General features: G+C 42.7%; 1 protein-coding gene across 3 annotated transcripts in view; it reads left to right on the top strand.

Moving 5' to 3' along the window:
* The window catches only part of ric1 (RIC1 homolog, RAB6A GEF complex partner 1), a 38450-nt gene extending 15480 nt beyond the window's left edge, over nt 1–22970 (top strand). Inside the window, exons 3-26 of one of the 3 annotated variants that reach the window (XM_028970957.1) lie at nt 7230–7309; nt 8050–8157; nt 9371–9513; nt 11719–11855; nt 12353–12444; nt 13415–13503; nt 14081–14225; nt 15024–15072; nt 15288–15422; nt 15570–15773; nt 15856–15894; nt 16103–16213; nt 16514–16603; nt 17360–17520; nt 17702–17840; nt 18058–18174; nt 18536–19270; nt 19532–19690; nt 19880–20016; nt 20125–20420; nt 20513–20710; nt 20820–20997; nt 21288–21476; nt 21883–22970. In XM_028970957.1, the coding sequence (XP_028826790.1) occupies nt 7230–7309; nt 8050–8157; nt 9371–9513; nt 11719–11855; nt 12353–12444; nt 13415–13503; nt 14081–14225; nt 15024–15072; nt 15288–15422; nt 15570–15773; nt 15856–15894; nt 16103–16213; nt 16514–16603; nt 17360–17520; nt 17702–17840; nt 18058–18174; nt 18536–19270; nt 19532–19690; nt 19880–20016; nt 20125–20420; nt 20513–20710; nt 20820–20997; nt 21288–21476; nt 21883–22168 (4017 nt within the window). In that variant the 3' untranslated portion in view covers nt 22169–22970. The remainder of the gene's footprint in view (nt 1–7229; nt 7310–8049; nt 8158–9370; nt 9514–11718; nt 11856–12352; nt 12445–13414; nt 13504–14080; nt 14226–15023; nt 15073–15287; nt 15423–15569; nt 15774–15855; nt 15895–16102; nt 16214–16513; nt 16604–17359; nt 17521–17701; nt 17841–18057; nt 18175–18535; nt 19271–19531; nt 19691–19879; nt 20017–20124; nt 20421–20512; nt 20711–20819; nt 20998–21287; nt 21477–21882) is intronic. The other 2 variants (XM_028970959.1, XM_028970958.1) reach the window with 2 other exon arrangements.
* The last annotated feature ends 11 nt before the right edge of the window (nt 22971–22981 follow it).

Raw genomic sequence — 22981 nt, 5'->3', positions numbered from 1 at the left:
TTTTCTGCCCTCTGAAGACTGCCGCAATCTTTCCCTCTACTGCTCCTCCTCCTGACTGGCGGTAGTGCCGTGAGCAGCACGGTGTTGGGTGATTGAGCCGACCGCACACCACCCACCCCATATCCCCGGTCCCCACCGTCACCCCCCTGCAGAGGAGAGACAGCTGGGATCCAGATGTTCAGTCACTCGTCTCTAGGGCTGAAACGATTATTCGAATAACTTGAATGATTCGATTACAAAAAATATTCAAGAAAATTCTTTGCCTCGAGGCTTCGTTTAATTAGTCACGAGTCCATCTATTTCCGTATCACTCCCGCGGAGCTACGCAGTGCGATATCATTGTTTTACACGGACTGTTTTAACTGACGCGCATTTCAAAGATTTAAGGAGGCACAATTTATTGGCGGAAAATTAAGATACCGGTGTGCGTAAAAGACTAGTGTGGGACCATTTTACGCTGCGTAAGGGTTACGCTCCCTACCCCTTTCCCTCTTCCCCACTGTACATGACAGCGGCGCAAGCTTGCACATGCATTGCACACACATGCACTAAGACAAATTCTCTCTCTCTCACACATAACATTGCACAAAGACAAACAACTGGAAACTGAACTGTATTGTTTAAATTGCATTATTAGTAATACTTGAATTGTTTATTTATATTTTCTTTTTACTATTTTGGAACTTTTTTATACTTTTTTTCTAATAATGTAATTGTGAGTAATTACAGCCAATTGCTTGCTCATTTTAAGAGGATTTTCATGTTTAAAACACACTATTGACAGAGTTGTTTAATCGGATAACTCATACATTTGCGTTTTTAATCGATGAAAAAATGGACAGAATACTCTATTCCAAAAATATTCGATAGTTGCAGCCCTACTCGCCTCCCTCCCCATCCCTTTCACAGTCCCAACTATCCAAACGCCCTCAACCAGTACTGAGTGTATTTTCTGTTTTTATGACGGGCGAATGAGAGGCTTGTTTGTCTGCCGTGGTGACATTTCAGAACACATATGGAAACAAAAAAAAAAATTGGAGTACAGTTTCTCTGCGGTTCCTGCTTTTCTCCTCCTGCTGGACACGTTCTTTTTCTCTTTTGTCTCTCTTGGACCACGTCAGAGGGTTTTTGGACAAGCCTGTTGAAGTGTTTTTAGAGGGGTTCAGAAGGGGTGAACGTGCTAATAAATCCTGCTTTTCATGACACTCCTAACATGCAGGATTACCCTAAGGGCTATTAACACAAACAGCAGCAAGAGGTCTAGACCAAAGAGCCTTTTAATAACCATTAGCAGGTGATTTTCTATGAATGAATAATAATTCCAAATTAACTGGTGCATTTTTCTGCATATGGTAGGGCCATTAGATGATATTTCAGTTTGTGGCATTCTCTGGTTGATTCCAGATTAATACTCTTACTGTAGGGAAGCAAACCAGCCTCTGTAACCACAGAACATTCACTCCAATCGGAAATTATTTAAAAGAGGGAAGATTTTTAAGACAAAGGAGACTATGTCTGTTGCATGTGTGACAGTGGAAAACACTAAATGAAATGTAAGAAGAACAGACAGTCAGTAAATTGGTTAGTGGTCAGGAAACATTTTATTAAAAAAAACTGTATTGGATATAACCAGTGTATCTTTGAATTCTGCTACAGTATGCACGGATGTCTATATATAGCTACATAGGTCCCTAGCAGGTCTGCCTATAGACTTGTATATCAGTTCATTATAGCCTGTGTCTGCAGCCTAATCTCACCCTGCTGTATTGTGGCTGTGTAGCCATCTCAGCTTAGACCCATTTAAGTCTTTTTACACATGAAAGCGAGATGAGCCCTGCATTTTATGCACTGCACTGTAATGGCTTTAAAAGCTTATTGTAGTTGCCATGGATACTGTGGGTCCTTTTTTTTTTTTGTGTGCAGCAGTTTCTCGAGGCAGTGTGTAATGCTGAAATAAAAGCAATACCAGGTACTGTACATAAGTGGTGCAGAAGCAATGCAGTGGGGTTCATTAAATACTACAAAGTGAAGGAGATGTCTGGCTGTGCTATCAGATCTACGTGACCTATTTTTTAAAAATGCTGTATATGTTTGTTTTAATAAAATAGTAAATGGAAAATGAAAACAGTGTACATCCCGATTAAATCAGCAAGCCCTGTAGGTTTTGATGACTGGATCATGGTTTAATTATGCTGATATTAAAATAAGAGATGAGAGGAAGCCGATGTGCATCTTCATGGAACATTATCTTGTAGAAGTCACCAGGCATGGTGTGATCTCATTGGTCTCCAGCAGGGGAATTGTCTAGTGTTCTGTGAGCTGAACCTTTTGGCCTTACAGCCTAGCACATGTGTCTGGCCAAAAAACCTCCACTGCTGGAGAGCACAGCGGCCAGTGTCCAGCACATATCACTTCACTGGGCTGCTGCTCTTCAGCTCTCACCTTGCTTCATCTTGCACGACATGAAACATCTGAATCCAGAATAAACATTATGTTACAAAAGAAGTCACATTTTCAGCACCATTTGGATCACATGGTCTAATGCTATGAAGTTGTATAGACCGTTATTCAGACTGTCTGTCTATTAATGACTTTATTAATTAGGGGTGTGATCTCAGTGGTGCAAATTATGAAGGTAAATTGGATTGGGCCATGATTCTATGTTCTTGTGTTTATTTACGTGAGATGTAGCATTCATCTACATAATATATTGCATTGTACTGCATAAAATAATCATGCTCGCCAGGGAAATAAGATTCTTTTTAATTTTTCCCTTTTAGACTCCTAATATATAGGCTTCAACAGCAGAAAGCTACAAATTAGAACAATATGGAAGGCGAGGAACTGGATGGAGCAGTTCTCTTCAGCTCCATGAACTTTGTTGTGAGATTAGGCTGCATGGGTCTTATTTTCCATGATTGCTGTTAATTCAGTCGCTCTTCAGCCAGAGTTTTTGAAACTTGCAGCAGAGGAAGTGGCGAGTCCAAAGCCCCATATGCATCGTAAGGCAACTAATGAATAATCAAAAACTAAACCCTGCATTCTGTTCATAGTCAGCTGTGATGATTTGTTTATTCATTTTTATACGCATTAGGGTGGTGTTTACAGGGTGTAACCTTGCTTTGCCCGGACTGAAAAACAGGAAAGCTTGTTGTGCGAGAATGGTGGCAGCTACAGCCGCATTGTGTCCTTTGGTCGTGTCTGGCTGTCAGTTTCTGGAAGGGTGGCAGGAAGTAGTCTTGTGGTCTGGTTCAATCGTAGCCAAACAAGGCCATTATGTGTTGAGTGTGCCCCTGGATTTCATCCCAGGTTCCCTATTGTTATGTGACTGAGGCAACTATCAACAGCAAACATTCACTTCCACGCTTTCTTTGTTGAAGGCAGTCCTGCTTCAACAGATGTCCTGGCTTTTCTTTACGTAGCTGTGTGGTGGGATGGGGAGCAGTTTAATGAGACCACTGGGTTCAGTTTCAGTCAGTATGGAAGAGGCCTGAGAGCAAATTTAGTGTTTCTTCATTTGCAGAATTTGAATGCTCATGGGCAATAAATCAGTGTCACTTGATTTGCGTATTGTTGTTAGTGAGTGTGGAGAGTACATGAGGCAGAAACAGGTTTGCATGTGTATTTGTTTGTTAAATATAGGTTGCTTCAATGGAATAGTGAATCATAGTGCTGAACTGAGCAATCAGTGGTCATGGTGTTTCAGTCACTTCAGGAATGGTGGTATTGTTGTAGCCAAAAATTTCTGACTTGCAGCATATTTTCCTGCAGTCTTGCATTTTCGAATGTTTTAGGTATTATATACGGTCAGAGAAATATTAACTACAACCACCTTGCAGTTTGTGTGCACGGTATGTGGCAGAAGTCACATGAGATGGTGCTTATTGGCAAAACAAAAAACATTGGACGTGTAGATTCTATAGAGCCTATATTGTCATACATCAAAATGAAGTCAAATAAGAGACAAGCTCTTAAGGGCTAGGAATTATGGGTCTTACACTGCGTTTTGACAAAGTTCCAAGGTAAGCCTTTTCAGTCTTCTTGCATTTTGGCAAAGGAACTTTTTCAGCAGGGAATCCAGTTGTTCTGCATAAACGATATAAATCAGAACTGCGCAGCTGGCCATGCAGCTACCCTGCTGGTATTTAACTACATTCATTTACAAAGATGCACTGTGCATTCTCATGCAGTTCATAACACATTTCAATTGCACATTGTAAACAAGCCCACACATTTGTCCAGAAAAAGTGGGAATTTACTCAAACCATTTGATAATGCATAACCACAAAATAGCCTTATGTTCTTATACCTTTATCAAAACATTTACATTTTTTTTTTACATTTACTGCATTTATCAGACGCCCTTATCCAGAGCGACTTACAATCAGTAGTTACAGGGACAGTCCCCCCCTGGAGCAACTTAGGGTTAAGTGTCTTGCTCAGGGACACAATGGTAGTAAGTGGGATTTGAACCTGGGTCTTCTGGTTCATAGGCGAGTGTGTTAACCACTAGGCTACCACCACCCAAACATTAATCATGATTAAGGGTGATGTGACTTACACACCTATAGTCTGACATAACGTGTAACATATTTTCACTCACTAGCTTTAGGGTCTCTTGTGCATTAAATGCCACATATCATATAGTGTTCCGCGACGTGAAAAGAAAAGCAAATTGAAATGCACTCTGTGTGGAAGTGGGTCAGTGCAGTTTCACCTGTGTCGGAACTGTGAGAGATGGAGGTGAATGGACTTCTGTTGTTGTTTTTGACCAAGGCAGCCTTCTGTAGTGACATGCTGCAGATGTTTCTGCTGTATTTCATGTGGATTAATTGTTCCTTCCATTAAAATGTGCAACGTGTAAAAGTGCCACCACTGAAAATATGGTTTCTAGGTACAAACTCTCCCTTTTCATGTATGGCTCAGCACTGTGACCTACTTCATTTGCTTAAAAAAAAAAAGAAAATACTATTGTCCTTTCATATGTTACAATTCTTATACAAATACAAAAAAATGGTCAAAGTGGCTACCAGTTGCATAAGATAGGAATTTATTTGGCAGTCCACGTCAGTCCTGCCCATAATGAAATGAGCAAAAAACAAATATGTCTGCAACACCATTATTTTCAGTACATTCGCCCTTGATTTTATATTTATATATTTATTTTTATTGACTCATTGCAATATTAGTCATTAGTCCTTGTGGGGTTTTTTTGTTAGGGAAGAGTCTATGTCTTGACTCTGCTAAATTGTGCGAGCATGTAATTCTCCTTCACGACAAGTTATGTATTTATCCATGATGCTTATGTGCCACTCTCTCACCCACACAGTACTGATTATGGACCGATTAAAATAAATAAATAAATAAATAACTAAATAAAAGTAGAATAGAATGTGCACTTGGGTCCAGCACACACAGATATGTCTGCACAGACTTTGCAGTACTCATGTAGATCTGGCATCAAATGGCCAAAAGCGAACCATTTTGTATGTCACGTTCATCACCGTTACACTAACGTTATGTCAGTTTCAGGGAGTGGCTCTAGGCAGTTGCTGGGATGCAAGTTTGGAATGTTGGGTGGGGTGATGGATCCACAGGTAGTTTTGCGGATTTTCAATTTCAAAAACGATTAGGCTCTCTTTTCTCATTTGGCTTACGACCCGAATACACCCACAGAGAGGTACGGAGTTTGGCTTTGGAACTAAATTTCCCATGATTCACCAGTAATGTATTGAAATTGTAGGGGCAGTAAAAAGAAAAGTCATTGTTAAATGAGCACCAGTCAATCTTTTTTTCTCTCTCTTTCATTCATCTTTCTTTGAGATGAGAAGTCTTGCTGCTCATCTGCGACTGACTTGGCAGAAATCGTGAATATCATCTTAAAGTTAAGAGGCAACTGCACGCCTCTATTTCTGGTCTCAGAGCTTTTTTCTCTCAAGGTTAAAATGCAGGGTTGAAGCGCAGTAGTACGAGCTGCCATACTGGCCGCAAGCACAAACCAGCTCCTGGTCCAACCCTCGTCACCACAGCCGGCGCTGGAGGCCGCGGCTCGCAGAGCAGCTGAAAGCCCAGCCAAACTTCACTGAGAGTTCATGCTCCAAGATCACATCCAAAAATATGTCTGTGCTCTTCATTCATTCCCCCTCTCTCCAGCTTTTCCACCATTTGTTCTGCCAGGAATGGCCACATTATGGTTATATGTGCCTTTTTCACCATCTGTCTACTTATGTCCCTCCCCTTTTCTTCTCCTTTATAAATGACCCTCAGTTTGTACTCTGCCTGCATGTCTGTGTTCATTACCCGAAACATTACGTTCTCTCAAAGGGATTTTTAGGTATCTTCTGTTCCTTCATTCCATTTCTTCCATCTTCCCCCGGACCAGAGAGCTGCATGGTCACCCACTCCATCTGAAATGCCACATGTAATTACTGGCTTTTCTTCACATTTCTTCTCGTCTCTCTTCCCCCCCCTTTCCTCACATTCCCATGGAGACAAGCTATTAAATTATATGGCTCTTGAGTGTTTTGACAGTTTGTGTCATGTGCTCTTTTGGTGCTCCTCTCGTTTGTGTGGCAGAGTGGTGGTGAATGGCTGCTCAGGGGGTGTGGTTCTAATCCAGAACCGGGGAGAAAGTGATGTAGAGGCCAAGAGAAAGTCATCCAAAAGTGAATTGCAGTGCGGGCGTACGAAAAAAGGAAAAATATGGTGAAAGAGGTTTTGATTGGTTGAGGCAAATGGTGCATTCAGAGTTTTGATGACACCACACCAGGGTCATTTGATGATTTTTGAAATACTGCAATGATGTATTTTTGCCAGCATGTTTTCAAACCGTGCTCTTCTGATTACTTTGGTCAGTTGTCTGCTTTTTATTCCTTGTAGATCATTTTTTTTTTCCTATTCTTATACTGTTCATACTGACCAGTGAAGTTTTCTTTTTTTCTCCTCTCTACCCTGCAGTGCTCTTATGTGGCTTCTCTTCCTGTGTGCACTGTGTGGGTTGCAGATTAGCTCTCTGCTGGAGGGCAGCATGTTGATGGTCTCAGACTTTTTACATTTGCCTAGAGCCACTGTGTAGTTCTCAGGCAAACAAGACACACTTTTAATTTGTTATTTTATGTATTTGTTATAAGGACATGCTGTGTTTTTAAAGTGTTTATAAAGTTCTATGGACAACATAAGACGGCTAAGCTGTACACATCAATTATTTCTCTCTGTGCCTTCCCCTCTAGGCTGCAAAAGGATACGTCCTTTTGTTTGATGTGATCGGAGGAAGAGAAGACAAGTGTCTTTATGAACCTGTCTACCCGAAGTAAGTCACCCTTTCTTTATTACAAACAACCCCAGGGTATGTGTCCATTTCACCACCGCAACACATTAAGGACAAGGTCAAAGCCATTACGTGTCCTGCTACTTCAGTTCACTTGCCTAAAATATCATAGACTATTTTAGTTTATGGCATTGGTCAATAACCCAAAATGTATTCACTTTTTCCTCACCATATTTGTTTGTATTGGATGTTATTTTTTCTTATTTATTTTTTTATATTGCATATTCACATTACAGTACCAGACAGACTATTTTATATTTTAAAAGATAGCTGGAGAGATGTTACAGCGAGACATGCTTAAACTAAAATTAGGAATTAAATATGTGCTGTAACAAGGATATAATGGATGTCACCTTTGCTAATTATATGGCATTATATACTTGTCTGCAAGAATACAAGAGCCCTGGAAACCACTAGTTTTAATACTTATTGATGCTGGTTCCAGTTAACAGCAAGTAGCTGTTTGCAGGTGATTAAAGTGTTTACCCATAGATGGAGTCTAGCACTCACACACACGTGCTACAGGAGGCACTTCGCATTTATTTTGAATGGGGTGACATCATGCTTGGCTGCGCTGAATTGTGGCTCCATTGCGTAGCTTTACTCTCAAAGCGAATTTATCAGCTGAGACCCAAATAGTTGATGTTGCATCTGAGAACAATAATGCATGAGGAATTTACATGTTTAATGACCATTTTGTGTGTGTGTGTGGGGGGGTTTAGAGGCAGTTCCCACATCAAAGTGACTCCAGGCTATAAGGAGGAACAGTGCGCCCCTGCTCTCAGTCTGGAAATGAAGAAGCCAGTGGATCTGGAAGCTCCTATTACCAGGTAGACCCACAGGGCTCTTACGGGTAGTGGGCGGGGCTTAGGGAAGAATCAAAAGCCTTTGTAATCTAGCACTTCTAGCTACATATCTCTCAAAGTAAAATAAAAAAGCAAATGTAGAATTTGTTTCCATGCACACATGTTTGAATCAGCCAGTGCCAACATTTAAACAGACTTTATACACTGGTCCATTTTTTTCCAGCTTTACTGCAGTTACTAATAGCAGTGGGAGGAAGGGTGCTCAGACCGTCAAACAGTCAATATCATTTAACATCATTTATCAGACACCTTTTATCCAGAGCAACTTACAATCAGTAAAAAACAAATCAATCAAAAAGAAATAATATATCTGATAGAGCCTGCCTGAAACATGTCAGAAGATAAATGGAGTCTTGAAGTCTTCTTTAATGCTTGGTGAACATTTCCTATTTTTTCCCTCATGTTACACAATTACAGATGCTCAGCTTTTTAGGGAATTTTGTGAATCATAGGCAACTGAATGTCAAATAAATCTTAACTCGTGATGGGCAGCAGGTTTCAGTGAAACAAAAGATTGTCCACTTGAAGGTCATTTTAAATAATTTACTTACAACTTAAGGTCAGGCCTTGTTCTGAGAATGTAACTCCAACACCGGATAGGCAGAGCGACAGACTCTCTCTCTCTCTCTCTCTCTCTCTCTCTCGCTGTCTGGCTCTGACCTCCTGTCTTCTGTGGTCACAGCAGGCTGCAGTTGTATCCCTAAGCACACAATAGTGGCAGTTACTACCATGCACTCCCAGCTGTAGACCCGCCCCTTTAGCTAGCCACCCTGACATCAGTAGAAGCTGTATGAGAAGCTTAATCAATCTTGGTGCATGGTGTGCAGTGTGTGGTGCTGGTTTCCCCCAAATATTTGAAAGGCCATTTAAACATAAAACTATTATTGGTGTTAGTCCAGTACATTTGTTTTGGATAGCAGTATTTTCTTCTGCTCTTGTGTGCTCTTAGAATAAAGAAACACACGCATACATGCTTGTATGGTTAAAAATGTATAAAATGTCATGTCTGAGTAATTTCGACATGCTTCTTCAGTTGGTTACCATGGTTACATTGATTTATTCACTATATTCAAATCTTAAATGTGATCATTACAACCAGCCAATCAGATGAATGAATGAGGCTGGCAGTTTTTTGTATATCCAAACTTGGTTTTATCTGATTTATTTTCTCTCTCAGCCTGCTAACCATGACAGAGGACCTGCTGGTGGCAACAGCTAATGGCTATCTTCACATTCTCCGGTGGGATGGGGTGAGCAATGGGCACAAAGAAATCAGTCTCTGCACCATCCCCTTTAGCCTTGACCTCCAGTCATCTAGAGGTAAGATGGACACAGCATCTCCTTGAGCATCACCTTATCCTAACCTCGGTTAATTTATTTGCATCTTTTACTTTATACATGTTTAGTAAGACCCTTAATATTCACAAGTATTATTATTGCTTTATTAAAGACTCAAAGTTGGACATACATATCCGGTTTTGTGAATGTAAGTGGTTCCCAGCTGTCCTGCTGGAGCTTTTACCAGTTCCACTTATAACCAAATTGTGCATCTTTTAAAAACAAACATATTTCACTCACATCCATTGGAAGCTGCCCAACAGGAAGTGAGATGTTCATATTGTATATATTGCTCTCTACTTTATATTCTATTGACTTATGTGGTGTTGCTTGTGAGAACCTTGTCTGTGCCAATATAGACCTGCACAGTATAAACGGTATGCAATATATTTGGCCGATGGGAGATATTCCGATTATACTGGCCTACCACAATAATAATAATATTCACATCACACGCGCAAAACCACGCCTACTTGCATCAGGATGCAGTCCTCTTGGAAAGGAACATCTTGTTTAAAAAAAAAAAAAAAAAAAAAAAAAAAAAAAACATTATCTGACCTGAGTAAAGTTAGCAGTGGGTCCTGTATTCATCAAACATTTGCAGATCTTCACTGTATATTCTCTTACTCATTAATTAAAAACCCATAAATTTAGCTGTGGATAATAGGGTTAGGTTGACATTTGAGGTTTGGTTTAGGCTTTTGTTTTGAAATGGTGCATACGGATAGGGTGGTAGTAGCCTAGTGGGTAACACACTTGCCTATGAACCAGAAGACCCGGGTTCGAATCCCACTTACTACCATTGTGTCCCTGAGCAAGACACTTAACCCTAAATTGCTCCAGGGAGACTGTCCCTGTAACTACTGATTGTAAGTCGCTCTGGATAAGGGCGTCTGATAAATGCTGTAAATGTAAATGGGTAGCAGGTGGAAGAGTGGCTGTATTATTTCAATTCATTTTGAAATGTGCGAAGTTTATTATACAACTTCCTGCTACAGTGCCTTTGCTATGGACGCATGTTACCCTTTCAATAACAGTTCATTTAAATTTACAGATCAAATTATATACCACAATATATACAGTCTATGGTTTAATTTATATTGCAATATGAATTTTATGCCATATTGCAGAACCCTCTGCCAGTAATCACGATTCAGATTTTCTCTGACAAAGGAACTTTATATACGCTGCTAAAAAAAATTAAAAATAAAGGGAACCCAAAAATAAGACATACTAGATCTGATTGAATGAAATATGCTTATTAAATATGCCACCACACACCATTACTGACCCACTGCCAAACCGGTCGTGCTGGAGGATATTGCAGGCAGCAGAATGTTCTTTATGTGCTGAGTGTGAACCTGCTTTTGTCTGTGAAGAGCACAGAGTGTCAGTGGCAAATTTGCCAACTTTGGTGTACCCTGGAAAATGCCAAATGTTCTGAATGGTGCTGGGCTGTGAGCACAACCCCCACCTGTGGACATCAAGCCCTCATTATCACCCTCATGGAGTCTGTTTCTGACCCTTTTGAGCAGACACATGCACATTCGTGGCCTGCTGGAGGTCGTATTGCAGGGCTCTAAAAGTTCTCCTCCTGTTCCTCCTTGCACAAAGGGGGAGTTAGCAGTCCTGCTGCTGGGCTGTTGCCCTCCTACGGCCTCCTTCACGTCTCCTGATGTACTGGCCTGTCTCCTGGAAGCGCCTCCATGCTCTGGACACTATGCTGACAGAGCAAACCTTCTTGCCACAGCTCGCATTGATGAATATGCTGCACAACCTGAGCCATTTGTGTGGATTGTAGACTCCGTCTCATGCTATCACTAGAGTGAAAGCTCCGCCAACATTCAAAAGTGACCAAAACATCAGCCAGAAATCATAGGAACTGAGAAGTTGTCTGTGGTCACCACCTGCAGAACCACGCCTTTATTGAGGATGTCTTGCTAATCGCCTATAATTTCCACCTGTTGTCTATTCCATTTACACAACAGCATGTCAAATTGATTGTCAGTGTTGCTTCCTAAGTGGACCGTTTGATTTCATAAAAGCATGATTTACTTACATTGTGTTTAAGTGGTCCCTTTATTTTTTGATCTGTGTACTTAGATTCACTACAATTTTTACCAATTTTAGGAAAAGTCTTAAGTCAATATTCGCGCTACAGTAATGTTACTATCTATTTTCCATTAGCGGGTCTGTGTGTGGATTTGGCGGGGCTGCACATTCGGGACATGGACTATTGCATCACTCTGGATGGCTTTGCTGTGGTGTTCGATGATGGGAGGCTGGGCTTCATCACACCCACAGCCAACAGATACACTACAGAAGTAAGTACGAGTGTGTGTGAGAGAGGGAGGTGAAGGTGGATATTTAAATGTTTATTGTTAAGGCTGGGCTTCACAACCAAATCCTCACACAATATTGTATCATCTTATATTGCAAAAAATATTGATTTGTGATACCATGACCATCTTTTGATACCATCTTTTCCCAGTTAAATTTTGATGTTGGATGTCTGCATTTGTGTTACATTTAATGCATGTCTCCTCCTTATTGCCATCCAAAAAAGCGATGGCACATAATTTAAGACCTTGGCACCCAGCCTTGGCACCAAGATTGTGTTGTGAATGAATATTCATTGTCTTCTTCAGAGAGTGGAAGTTGTAGAAAATGTTTATTTACAATAAATGTAAATATTCCAAAATAAAAACAAATAAAATATTAATGTGTAAGGTTTAAAGTCTTGTTATTAAGTAGGAATAATTACTTGTGTTTGTGTGTGGGTCTGTGTGTATATGTAAGCTAATTATATGTTACTCTCCAGCAGTTACAGGGTGTCTGGGCAGCAGATGTAACAGACGGCACGTGTGTAGCAGTCAATAACAAATACAGACTGATGGCGTTTGGCTGTGCCAGGTAGGTGTGTGTGTGTATATGACTTGTATTGTGCAAATCTCACTCTGTTTATCATTGAACGACTGCTATGTACTCAGCAAGCAGCCCTCATAGATTACACAATCTGCCAGCTTGGCAGGAGCAACTGTTTCTTCTATTGTGCTTGTTCCCTCCCTCCCTCCTTCCCTCTCCTGTCTTTACCTAAAGCACAGTGTGCCTTAGAGTAATTAAGCCTCCCGTAGAGCTGCTTGAAGCAGCAGTGGCTGATGGGATTGGCAGAAGTGAAAGTTGTGAAAAGAATTGGGGAAAAAAAAACTCTGAGCAAAGCACCGTCCCCACATGCTGCTCCCCGGACGCCTGTCATGGCTTCCAACTGCTCACCAAGGGTGATGGACACATTTCGTTGTGTCACCATGTGCCACATCACCAAGTTTTCACTTTCACTTGTGCCCTTGTGGCATTTTGAACCTGAACAGACCTTGTTCATTACATGAAACAGAACAACTGGTCTGATAATCTCATTACTCCTTTGCATTACTGGCCATTTCTTATTGTCTTTAAGTACTTGGTGCCTGTGCCAATTGTCATAAATAAAATAGGTTAACTATGCACATTAATGTCTGTAGTCGCTTGTAATTCCAGTGATTGGTTTAGCCCTGTAGCCATCTGAGTTTAGAGTCTCCGGCTGGAAGAACCCCTGGACCAAGTTATCAGTCGCTCCACTACAGGGGGAAACTGGATGGATTCTTTTTAGTGTTTTTCTTAGAGCTGTTCTATCCTTCTAGATTGTCTTTGCTAACAGTGGTTCCTGTGAAAGCAGTGATGAGACCCAAAGGTGCCCCGTTTTTTTACCTGAAAAGGCTTGTTAACGGACCCCATGGTCTTAACATGTAGATTTGTTTGTTTGTTTGTAGTTAACTGGTCATAAATGCACTTTTTGCATTTTGCTATAACTTGTGTGCAAACATCCAAGTTGTCTTTTGTGTTTCAGTGGCTCGGTGTTAGTGTACATGATTGATACAACCACAGGATCAATGCAACTCTCCCACAAATTTGAGTTAACCCCCAAACACTATCCAGGTATGAATAAAAACTCTCTCTCTCACACACACACACACACACACACACACACACACACACATACACAATCCCTAAAGCTTGCTGTACGGACGGTACATTACAGCTGTGGTTAATCCCGCTGTACGCTGCTGCCTACCAGTGGACACTGCTGGATCTGGCTGCCTTGCTGGTTCACTGAAACAACTCTGGTCTGAGTTTTAAACTTCCCCTTCTGAAGTGGTGTGGACAGTGGCAATTTTAGGGGATTTTGATATCTGATTTTTTTTTATATGGCCAAGCCACCAGCGTGCATGCGGATGCCACTTCAGCATTCACGCGTTTCACTGGAATCTGAGACATGGAACTAAATCCTTTTCAGTTTCATTTTTTTATATGCATACACAGTACACCCAGGTTTTGCACTGTTGTGAAGACCATAATAAGAAATGGATGTAATGGAAATGGATTTTTTTTCTAAGTGAAGACCACTTTCAAGGAAATTTCATGTCATCTTATTATGAATATGTTTGGTCTATTCTAAAGTAGATGTACGACAGACTGTGTTACTCAAACTGCCATCTTGTGTTCTCCTCCGCAGATATCTGGAATAAGACCGGTCCTGTGAAACTGATCCGCTGGTCGCCAGACTACAGTGTTGCCATGGTGACATGGGAGTGTGGTGGCCTGGCACTGTGGAGTGTGTTTGGTGCTCAGCTTATTTGCACTCTGGGGGAGGACTTTGCGTAAGTGGCCCATACTTGAACATCCCTTACACAGCTTTTTAAAAAATTCATTAATTAATTAACTCTCCTCTCAAACAAATAGTATATAATATTTTTTTTTCTTGTATAATCTCTTATTATTTCACCAGTATATACTCATGTTCATATCAGTCATCAAAATGATAAAATGATCCTGCTGCACCCTTTCTGATTTGGATCACAAATATTTGGTGATATGTAGGCAATGGAGACCTATGATACCGGAAACAATCATGTTTCTCTTCTGACCATCATGCTACTGACTAGCAGTAGCTTTGCACTGCTACACACACAGGGCTTGTATGGTGCTATAACATGAAGGGGAGATGAAACATGGATAAATGATCAGATAATCAGTTTCATTATTAAAGAAAATACACAGAAAGGGAAAATGTAAGTGTAGTAACTTGAAGTAGATTTGAAAGATCCGGTTTAACAAACCCCAGACCAATGAGAGTGGGTGCATTGGCATCTGCTCGGGGGCTCCTTGTAATCTCCGTAAGGAATCATTTGGGCATGGGGACAGGAAATGGGCTGTAACAGCAGACTAAGCAGCTTACCGAGATGACCATTAACATGAGCATGTAACATGTTTTTCATTCTTTGTTTAGTACCTTGGGTGTTATTTCATAGTCTTCGGTTTTGTTCTACAGTGTAGAAATTGTCAGAAAATTGAGGAGGTGTGTGGAAACATGGCTGGTAGTGCTGGGATGACTGTAAATCAGTCTCAGTGTTGTGTTTCATTTGCTGACCTCTCTCTCTTGCTCTCACTCTCTCTAGCTATCGGTCTGACGGCACCAAAAAAGATCCCCTGAAGATTAGCTCTATGGTGAGTTGAACCTCTAATCATTTCAGCATTTCTGCTGGTGCTCTTGATCTCATGGGACACCTACTTATCTGCCAGGTTTTATTGCTCCGTGCGAGGCAGCCTGTCTGAGTCACTGAGCTCTTCAGCTTTTGTGGCACATTTAATGATGACTGATGACTGTCAAGGTGAAGCAGCCTCTGTTTATAAAGTGTGATTTCCTGGTTTCTGGTGTTCAGAGCTGGGGGGCGGAGGGCTACCATCTGTGGGTGCTCAGCAGCAACAAGGAGACCATGTCTACGTCTAAACTCAAGCAGGCTGGAATTCTGCAGTTCCAGTTCATCAAAAGCGCCCTCACGGTCAACCCATGTACTGTACGTACACGTTTACATGAAGCATTTCATTCCAGAAGTGATCTCTCTATCTTTCTGTCTATCTACATGTTGATGTAGGTGCAACAAATAATGTATTTTATTGTTTTTTGATGTGGAAATATCTCTTTCATATCTGCCCCTCCTCAGAGTAATCAGGAGCAGGTCCTGTTGCACGGAGAGGACCGGCTATATCTGACATGTGGAGACCCCATCCAGGCCAGTAGTGCCCAGGAGAAGTACCCACCCAGAGACTGCAGCCCCCTGCACCACCCACCGCCCTCACCCCGGAACCCCTCTCTCACTCAGGGACTCAGCACTTTACTGGGCCACAAGCACTGGCACGTGGTCCAGGTGAGGCAGCGTGAACACTGCACAGCACATAGCACTGGTTAGCCAGCTAACTTTTGACCCCGCTCTCTGTCTGTCCCTGCAGATACACAGCACATATCTAGAGACGAACTGGCCTATACGGGTAAGTGTGTGTGTTACCTAGTGCCAACTACTTATCAACACTGGGAAATAATAATGAAATGCACACACAAAATGTCATGGATTTAAAAATTATGCTATTGCCTTCTTTTGATTAGGTTTCTCTCTCCTGCAGAATCAGAATGTTTATTCAAGCACTCACACACATACAGGTTCATTACATGTATTCACGTCTTTTTTTTTCTCTGCAGTTTGCAGCCATAGACTCTGCTGGCCAGTGCATGGCTGTTGCAGGTAGACGCGGATTTGCACACTACTCCCTTTTCACAAGGAAATGGAAGCTCTTTGGGAACATCACTCAGGTAAACATTTATCTCTTTTCATGGAGGTGTGTGTTTGAATGTATGTACACACTCTCACATGCTACTGTTCAAAAGTGTCCCTATTTTTATTGAAAACAATTGACTTGGCAATTAAAATAACATATTGAGCAGAAATTTTGTCAAACCGTCTTACATTCTAGTGTCTTAAAGTTTGACCGCCCTTTTTCGTCAATTTCGGTAATTGTTTAAAGAAGCAATAATCTGTGTGAATTATGCTATGCATAATTTAATAATAAATGCAATGCGACATACCGAGCTGTGTGTGTGTCTTTGTTGTAGGAGCAGAACATGACTGTGACAGGTGGACTGGCCTGGTGGAATGACTTTGTCGTTGTTGCCTGTTACAATTTCATCGACCAGCAGGAAGAGGTAAGGCCTGTTGGATGGGGTCGGGTCAACCCTGCTCCACATACAGGGTACATAGTTATCATGCTGTGCAGCAATGCTAATGGAGTATTGGAGCGATCAATTTCCAATGTGGTAGTGACCGGTGCCCAGTTCAGCTCAGTTGATTGAAGGGGGCGCTAATCTCAAGCAGGCATTGATTACATGGATCAATGCTTGTGATGTAGAGAAGGGCTCCAGCTAAACTGAAGAAAAGGGAACTCAAGAAGGCAGCTAAGTAGCCACTTCTCTAATGAAATAAATACTATAATAATAGTTTTCTGTGATTCATCTTTAAAATTGCTTGCTTAATTCTCAGACATTTGATTAGGTTTGTAGTTGTTATCGACCCTTAAGGATCTCAAGCCCATCTACTCACATTAACATCAGAGGTTTGACTCAATCTGAAAACACACACACACACACACACACACACAGATATTGAGTAGGTGCTCCTTTGGCCTTTGAATGATTTCTGAACAGAATAGGAATGGACTCCACTCGACCTCTGAAGAAAAAGAGGTTTACAGCAAATGATTTCCTAGAGATTGTCTCACAGATGCTCAATTGATTAGAGATCTGGAGAATCTGGAGGTCTAGTTAACACTTTTTACCAACATCCCAACACCACAACCAACTATTCCTGCCAAATTTTTAATTGAAAATGATGTCTTGTCAAATGTATTACAGCTTTAAGTATCTGCTGAATGATTAAATGTGTAAATTGTGTTCTCTGGGCAGTTGCGGCTCTATCTGCGGTCATCTAACCTGGATAACGCCTTTGCCAGCATCACCAGGCTGCACTCAGACACGCTGCTCCTCAACGTTTTCCGCAACATGGTGGTGCTGTTCAGAGCCGACTGCTCCATCTGCCTCTATAGCATTGAGTTGAAGCAGGACAGGTGATTACATGTGCAACCACACACACACAGTGGTGATAATATAATAATATTAATAAATCCCATAATGTTTACTGTTACTATAATTTGTATTATAGATAATATTATATAGACTAACAGCTTTTGTTTCCTTGCCCTTTTTTTCTTCTCACACACTCTCTCCCTTTTCCCCATATTTCTATAGTCCAAACCCTTCAGTGTGTATAGAGCTGTTGCAGGAAGTGTCCATGTCACGCTACATCCCTCACCCTGGCCTGGTGGTCTCGGTCACGCTGACCTCTGTCCGTACAGAGACTGGTATCTCACTCAAAGCCCCGCAGCAGGTAAAAACATACACACACACACACACACCTTTAAAAAAAAAAAAACATATATATATATATAAATTTATTATTAACACAGTTCTAGAATATGTGGCAAGTCTGTGTCCAATACACTGTGTTCTTCATGCTGTTGCTCTGTGTAATATCCAGTATCCCCCCCCCATCATCTCTTTTCTCCCTCCTTGTCTCTTGTCCTGCACCCGTCTCACTCTGTCAGGCCTGCATGGCTGAGAGTATCATGTTGAATCTGGCTGGCCAGCTCATCATGCTGCAGAGGGACCGGTCGGGTCCTCAGGTACGAGACAAGGAAGCGCAGCCCAACCAGAAAAAACTGGTAAGTCATCTCCTTTAACGATTTAGCCTCTTGCACTTTACACACTTAGACCTCTTGTTAGAAGCATAAAGTACAATTTAATATGTCATATATTTATCATATAATAATATTTCAGTTATTGAGATTTGAATCTGCACTGTAGGCACATGAATTAACCAGAATTGTGCTTTCATTCCAGCATGCATATATCACCTGTTTAAAGAGCCTGGCTGACTGTTAGATTTTATGTTTTGTGTGTTCATATTTTTTGGAGTACACTTTTTAAACTGGTAGAATGTCTCCTTTTTTTACTTTGACTATCATACACCTAAAGAGATTGAAATGTTTAATTTTTCTTCTTTTTCTGACTCTCCTCTTTCAGCTGCCCTTCTGTCCTCCGGTGGTGCTGGCTCAGTGTGTGGAGAACGTGTGGACGACGTGCCGCAGCAACCGGAAGAAGCGCCACCTGCTGGAGGCGCTGTGGCTGTCCTGTGGCGAGGCGGGCATGAAGGTGTGGCTCCCACTGTTCCCGAGAGACCACCGCAAGCCGCACTCGTTCCTGTCTCGCCGGATCATGCTGCCTTTCCACATCAACATCTACCCGCTGGCGGTGCTTTTTGAGGACGCCCTGGTGCTGGGCGCCACCAACGAGACGGTGCTGTATGACGGCGCGGCCAGCGCCGGCAGTAACCCCTCGTCCGAGCCCCTCGAAGCCCTCTTCCCCTTCTGCACGGTGGAGCGCACCTCGCACATTTACCTCCACCACATCCTGCGACAGCTGCTGGTGCGCAACCTGGGCGAGCAGGCGCTGATGCTGGCGCAGTCCTGCGCAACGCTCCCCTACTTCCCGCACGTGCTGGAGCTCATGGTGCACGTGGTGCTGGAGGAGGAGGCGACCTCGCGCGAGCCCATCCCGGACCCCCTGCTGCCCACCGTGGCCAAATTCATCACAGAGTTCCCCCTCTTCCTCCAGACCATTGTGCACTGTGCCCGCAAGACCGAGTACGCGCTGTGGAACTACCTGTTCGCTGCCGTCGGCAACCCCAAGGATTTGTTTGAGGAGTGCCTGATGGCCCAAGACCTGGACACCGCCGCGTCCTACCTGATCATCCTGCAGGTATCTCACCTATGGCAAACCAGAGAAACCAGAGTGCATAAAGATGAGATTTATTAGGATATGGAGCTGTGGTATGTTTTCAGTGCTGCTAAAAAATGCTTGTTTGTTTATTTTTAAATATGTGAGTGTGCCCAAACTTGTGCAGTTATGGAATAATCATAATTTTCAGTACTGGGGGCAAAGCCATACAGCGAAGCCATACAGGGAAGCGTCGTGCTTGTACCTTGCTGAATCTGTGTGCGCTCGTGTCTCCATCTTTAGAACATGGAGGTTCCTGCTGTGAGCCGTCAACATGCCACACTTCTGTTCAACACTGCGCTGGAGCAGGGCAAGTGGGACCTGTGCCGCCACATGATACGATTCCTCAAGGCCATTGGTTCAGGTGAAGCAGAGACGCCACCCTCCACTCCCACTTCTCAGGTGAGGATGTTTTGCAGTGAAATGTGTTTTCAGATGCTGCGGTTTTTATTACTTTTTGCAATGTGTGTTTAATATTAATGTTTCTGCATATGTGCCTCATCTGGTATTATTTATTAGCAAAATGACTAAATGTGGAGTAAAATATAAAATTCTTGATTCATGGTTTTGCTTCTCACGGATTCCTCTCAGGAGCCCAGCTCGACTGGAGGCTTTGAGTTCTTCCGGAATCGGAGCATCAGCCTCTCCCAGTCAGCAGATAGTGTCAGCGCTGGAAAATTTAACCTGCAGAAGACCTTCAGTATGCCCTCTGGTCCCTCTGCTAAATGGTGAGTGAATAGAGGTTCAAAACAGGAGATCAGATTAAAATGATTCTGAATGTGAGAATACTCAGTAGTCCGCCATAGAATACCTCAGCATGGTGTGTGTGTGTAAAGTGTTGACAGGTGGGGTAAGGACGCCGACTGTGCAGAGAACATGTACATCGATATGATGCTGTGGAGACATGCGCGGCACCTGTTGGAACAGGTCCGCCTCAGAGACCTGGGCTGCTTCTCCGCCCAGTTGGGCTTTGAGCTTATTGGCTGGCTCTGTCGAGAACGCACCCGGGTAGCACGGGTGGACGACTTTGTCATGGCTCTCAAGCGGCTTCACAACGACTTCCTGTGGCCATTTCCTGTCATTCCTGCCTGTAGCCTAAGCTCACCGCTTAAAAATGGTCGATGCAAAGCAGGTTTGTAAACTTGTTTGTGTGTTAATCTAACAAATCTCATCATATATGAATTATTTGATTGATTTGTTGTGTGTGTGTGTCTTCTTCCTCAGTGTTGAGTACACAACTGCTGAAGTCTCAGTCTGCTGACAGCCTGCTTAACAGTGACATGGACACAGCCCCACCTCATGTTCCACCAACCAACCACAGCTGGTTGGATGGTCTAGCGACAGGACATAAAGAGATTGATGACACCTCTTCTCATGGAGCCCCACAGACACAAGAAGCCTTCCTCTCCCCTCTCACCAAAGGTGCTTTTACAATTCATCTTCATTTTATTGTCCTTCATCCTAAGCAGCACTCTTTATTATTTTGTTTTCATTCATATCTACTGGTTTCCTTCTTTCTCTCATGGTCCAGTCGAGGAGTGTAGTATTGGTTCAGCCACAGATCTGACAGAAACCAGCTCCATGGTGGACGGTGATTGGACGATGGTGGATGAAAACTTCACCACCTTAACACTCACCCAATCAGAACTTGAGCACATTTCCATGGAACTGGCCAATAAGGGCCCTCACAAGTCCCAGGTGCAGCTCAGGTGAGGAAGCCCTGCTGATAAACTTGTCATTTCAAGGCCAAACCTCCTGCACAAAGCACTCTTAATTCATCTTTTTTTTTATGCCATCTGAAAAAAAATCCTGATTCTTGATATTATTAAATGAATTTGTATGCGGTGTCCCACAAGGAGGGCGATACTGTGACACGGCAGTTGGTGACATTGAGGGTTCAAATCGTGGCTCGGACCCTGTATGTATGTGTGTGTTTACATGCTCTCTCCATGTTGGTGCAGGTTTCCTGTAGTTTGTACTGAGATGTGCCATATTTCAGGTACCTGCTGCATGTGTTTATGGAGGCGGCATGTCTCGAGTGGTGTGTGGTGATCGGACTCATCCTCAGAGACAGCAACGTCATCAAGCAGGTGGTCAGTTTTCTGGACATTCCAGAGGTTGCAGCTGAGACTGTGCAGAGCATTCGAACAGGCTTGCTGGCGGTGGATGCCTGGGCATCATCTGACTGGTCAGCATCCCAGTATCTCACTGCTTTTCATCTTGGTTTGGCTAACAAACAGTATGGAATGATCAGATTTTATATTAAGGATTAGTAGTATTGAAAGTAACATTTTACTAAAATTGAATTATTATTAATATTATATTCTTAAACATTTACATTTACAGCATTTATCAGACGCCCTTATCCAGAGCGACTTACAATCAGTAGTTACAGGGACAGTCTCCCTGGAGCAACTTAGGGTTAAAGGTACACAATGGTACCTTGCTCAGGGACACAATGGTAGTAAGTGGGATTCGAACCCGGGTCTTCTGGTTCATAGGCGAGTGTGTTACCCACTAGGCTACTACCACCACTTAAACACAACTGGATCATTTTTTTCCCCCATAAGAATAATACTGATGTCTCTCAACAGCCTGGGCTACAAGCCCTTCCTGAAGCTCATCTGGCCTCAGGTACAGAAGCTGATGGAGAACTCAGTAGAGCAAGTTCAGCCCGAGGCCTTCCAGCCAGCCAGCACATCCAAGCTGTTGGAACCGGTTCCACCCAGGGTGGAGGACATTCACACGGTGACCCCCGGCCAGTCCCTTTCTCCTGAGGTCTCTCCTGGATCAGGACCTTGGCCCACAGAGGACAGACCCCCAGAGGAGCCGGAGGAGGACAGTCCAGATGAAGGCTCATATGACTGCACCTTGTCTTGACCATTTCATCCATGACTGGGTTAAATGTCTTGGGTGCTTGTGAAGCACGATGTTGTAGAGATGAAGAGAAGGACTCATGATGAGGCAGATGGCTCTTGATGACTGCAGGGGTCACTAAACGTCATGAGCCTCTATAAAGAACTATGTATTTGTGTGTGTGTGTGTGTGTGTGTGTGTGTGTGTGTGTGTGTGTGTGTGTGTGTGTGTGTGTGTGTGTGTGTGAGTGACTGTTCTCATCCATCCAGACTGGTGTGTGTTTGACTCGTTTGAGACCTGCACTCTTGCTGGGTCCTTGTTCAGTTTTACTCATGTATGAACTCTTTAGGTACTTTTTTGCTGAAGACTAAGTGAAGAACTGAACAAATGTAGTCACAGGAGGAAGCATTAGCTTGTGCTGTAATCGTGTAAACCGGGGTACGGCCGTCTCTGTGGATGCAAGTTGCTGATCAGAACCTTAACTACCATGGCGCGTGCACAAAAAAAACGACTGAGACTCGGCCATGTAGCTATCCACCATTTTGATCTTATTTCACATCAGTGTTAATGCCACTGCTCCAGTTGAGACGTGTTTATTTTATCTATAAGCTGGGTTATTTATAGCAGGTGTGTGTGTGTGTGGGGTGAGCATGTTGAATGATTATAAATCCATTTTTTAAATTATTATATATATATTGTGTGGATTTTTACCTCGGCAGCATCTAGCCACTATACTGGCCTGCAGTATTTGACTGGTCACCTTCACATTACACACATGCACGTCACATGTCTGCAAAGCGAATAAACCTACCCAGAATTCCTGCTAGTCAGTTGTGC

The sequence above is a fragment of the Denticeps clupeoides genome, chromosome 3 (genome assembly GCF_900700375.1).
Source record: "Denticeps clupeoides chromosome 3, fDenClu1.1, whole genome shotgun sequence".
In the NCBI taxonomy this organism is placed as follows: Eukaryota; Metazoa; Chordata; class Actinopteri; order Clupeiformes; family Denticipitidae; genus Denticeps; species Denticeps clupeoides.
The sequence above is the reverse complement of the archived record's forward strand: the minus strand, read 5'-3'. Positions and strand labels throughout refer to the sequence as shown.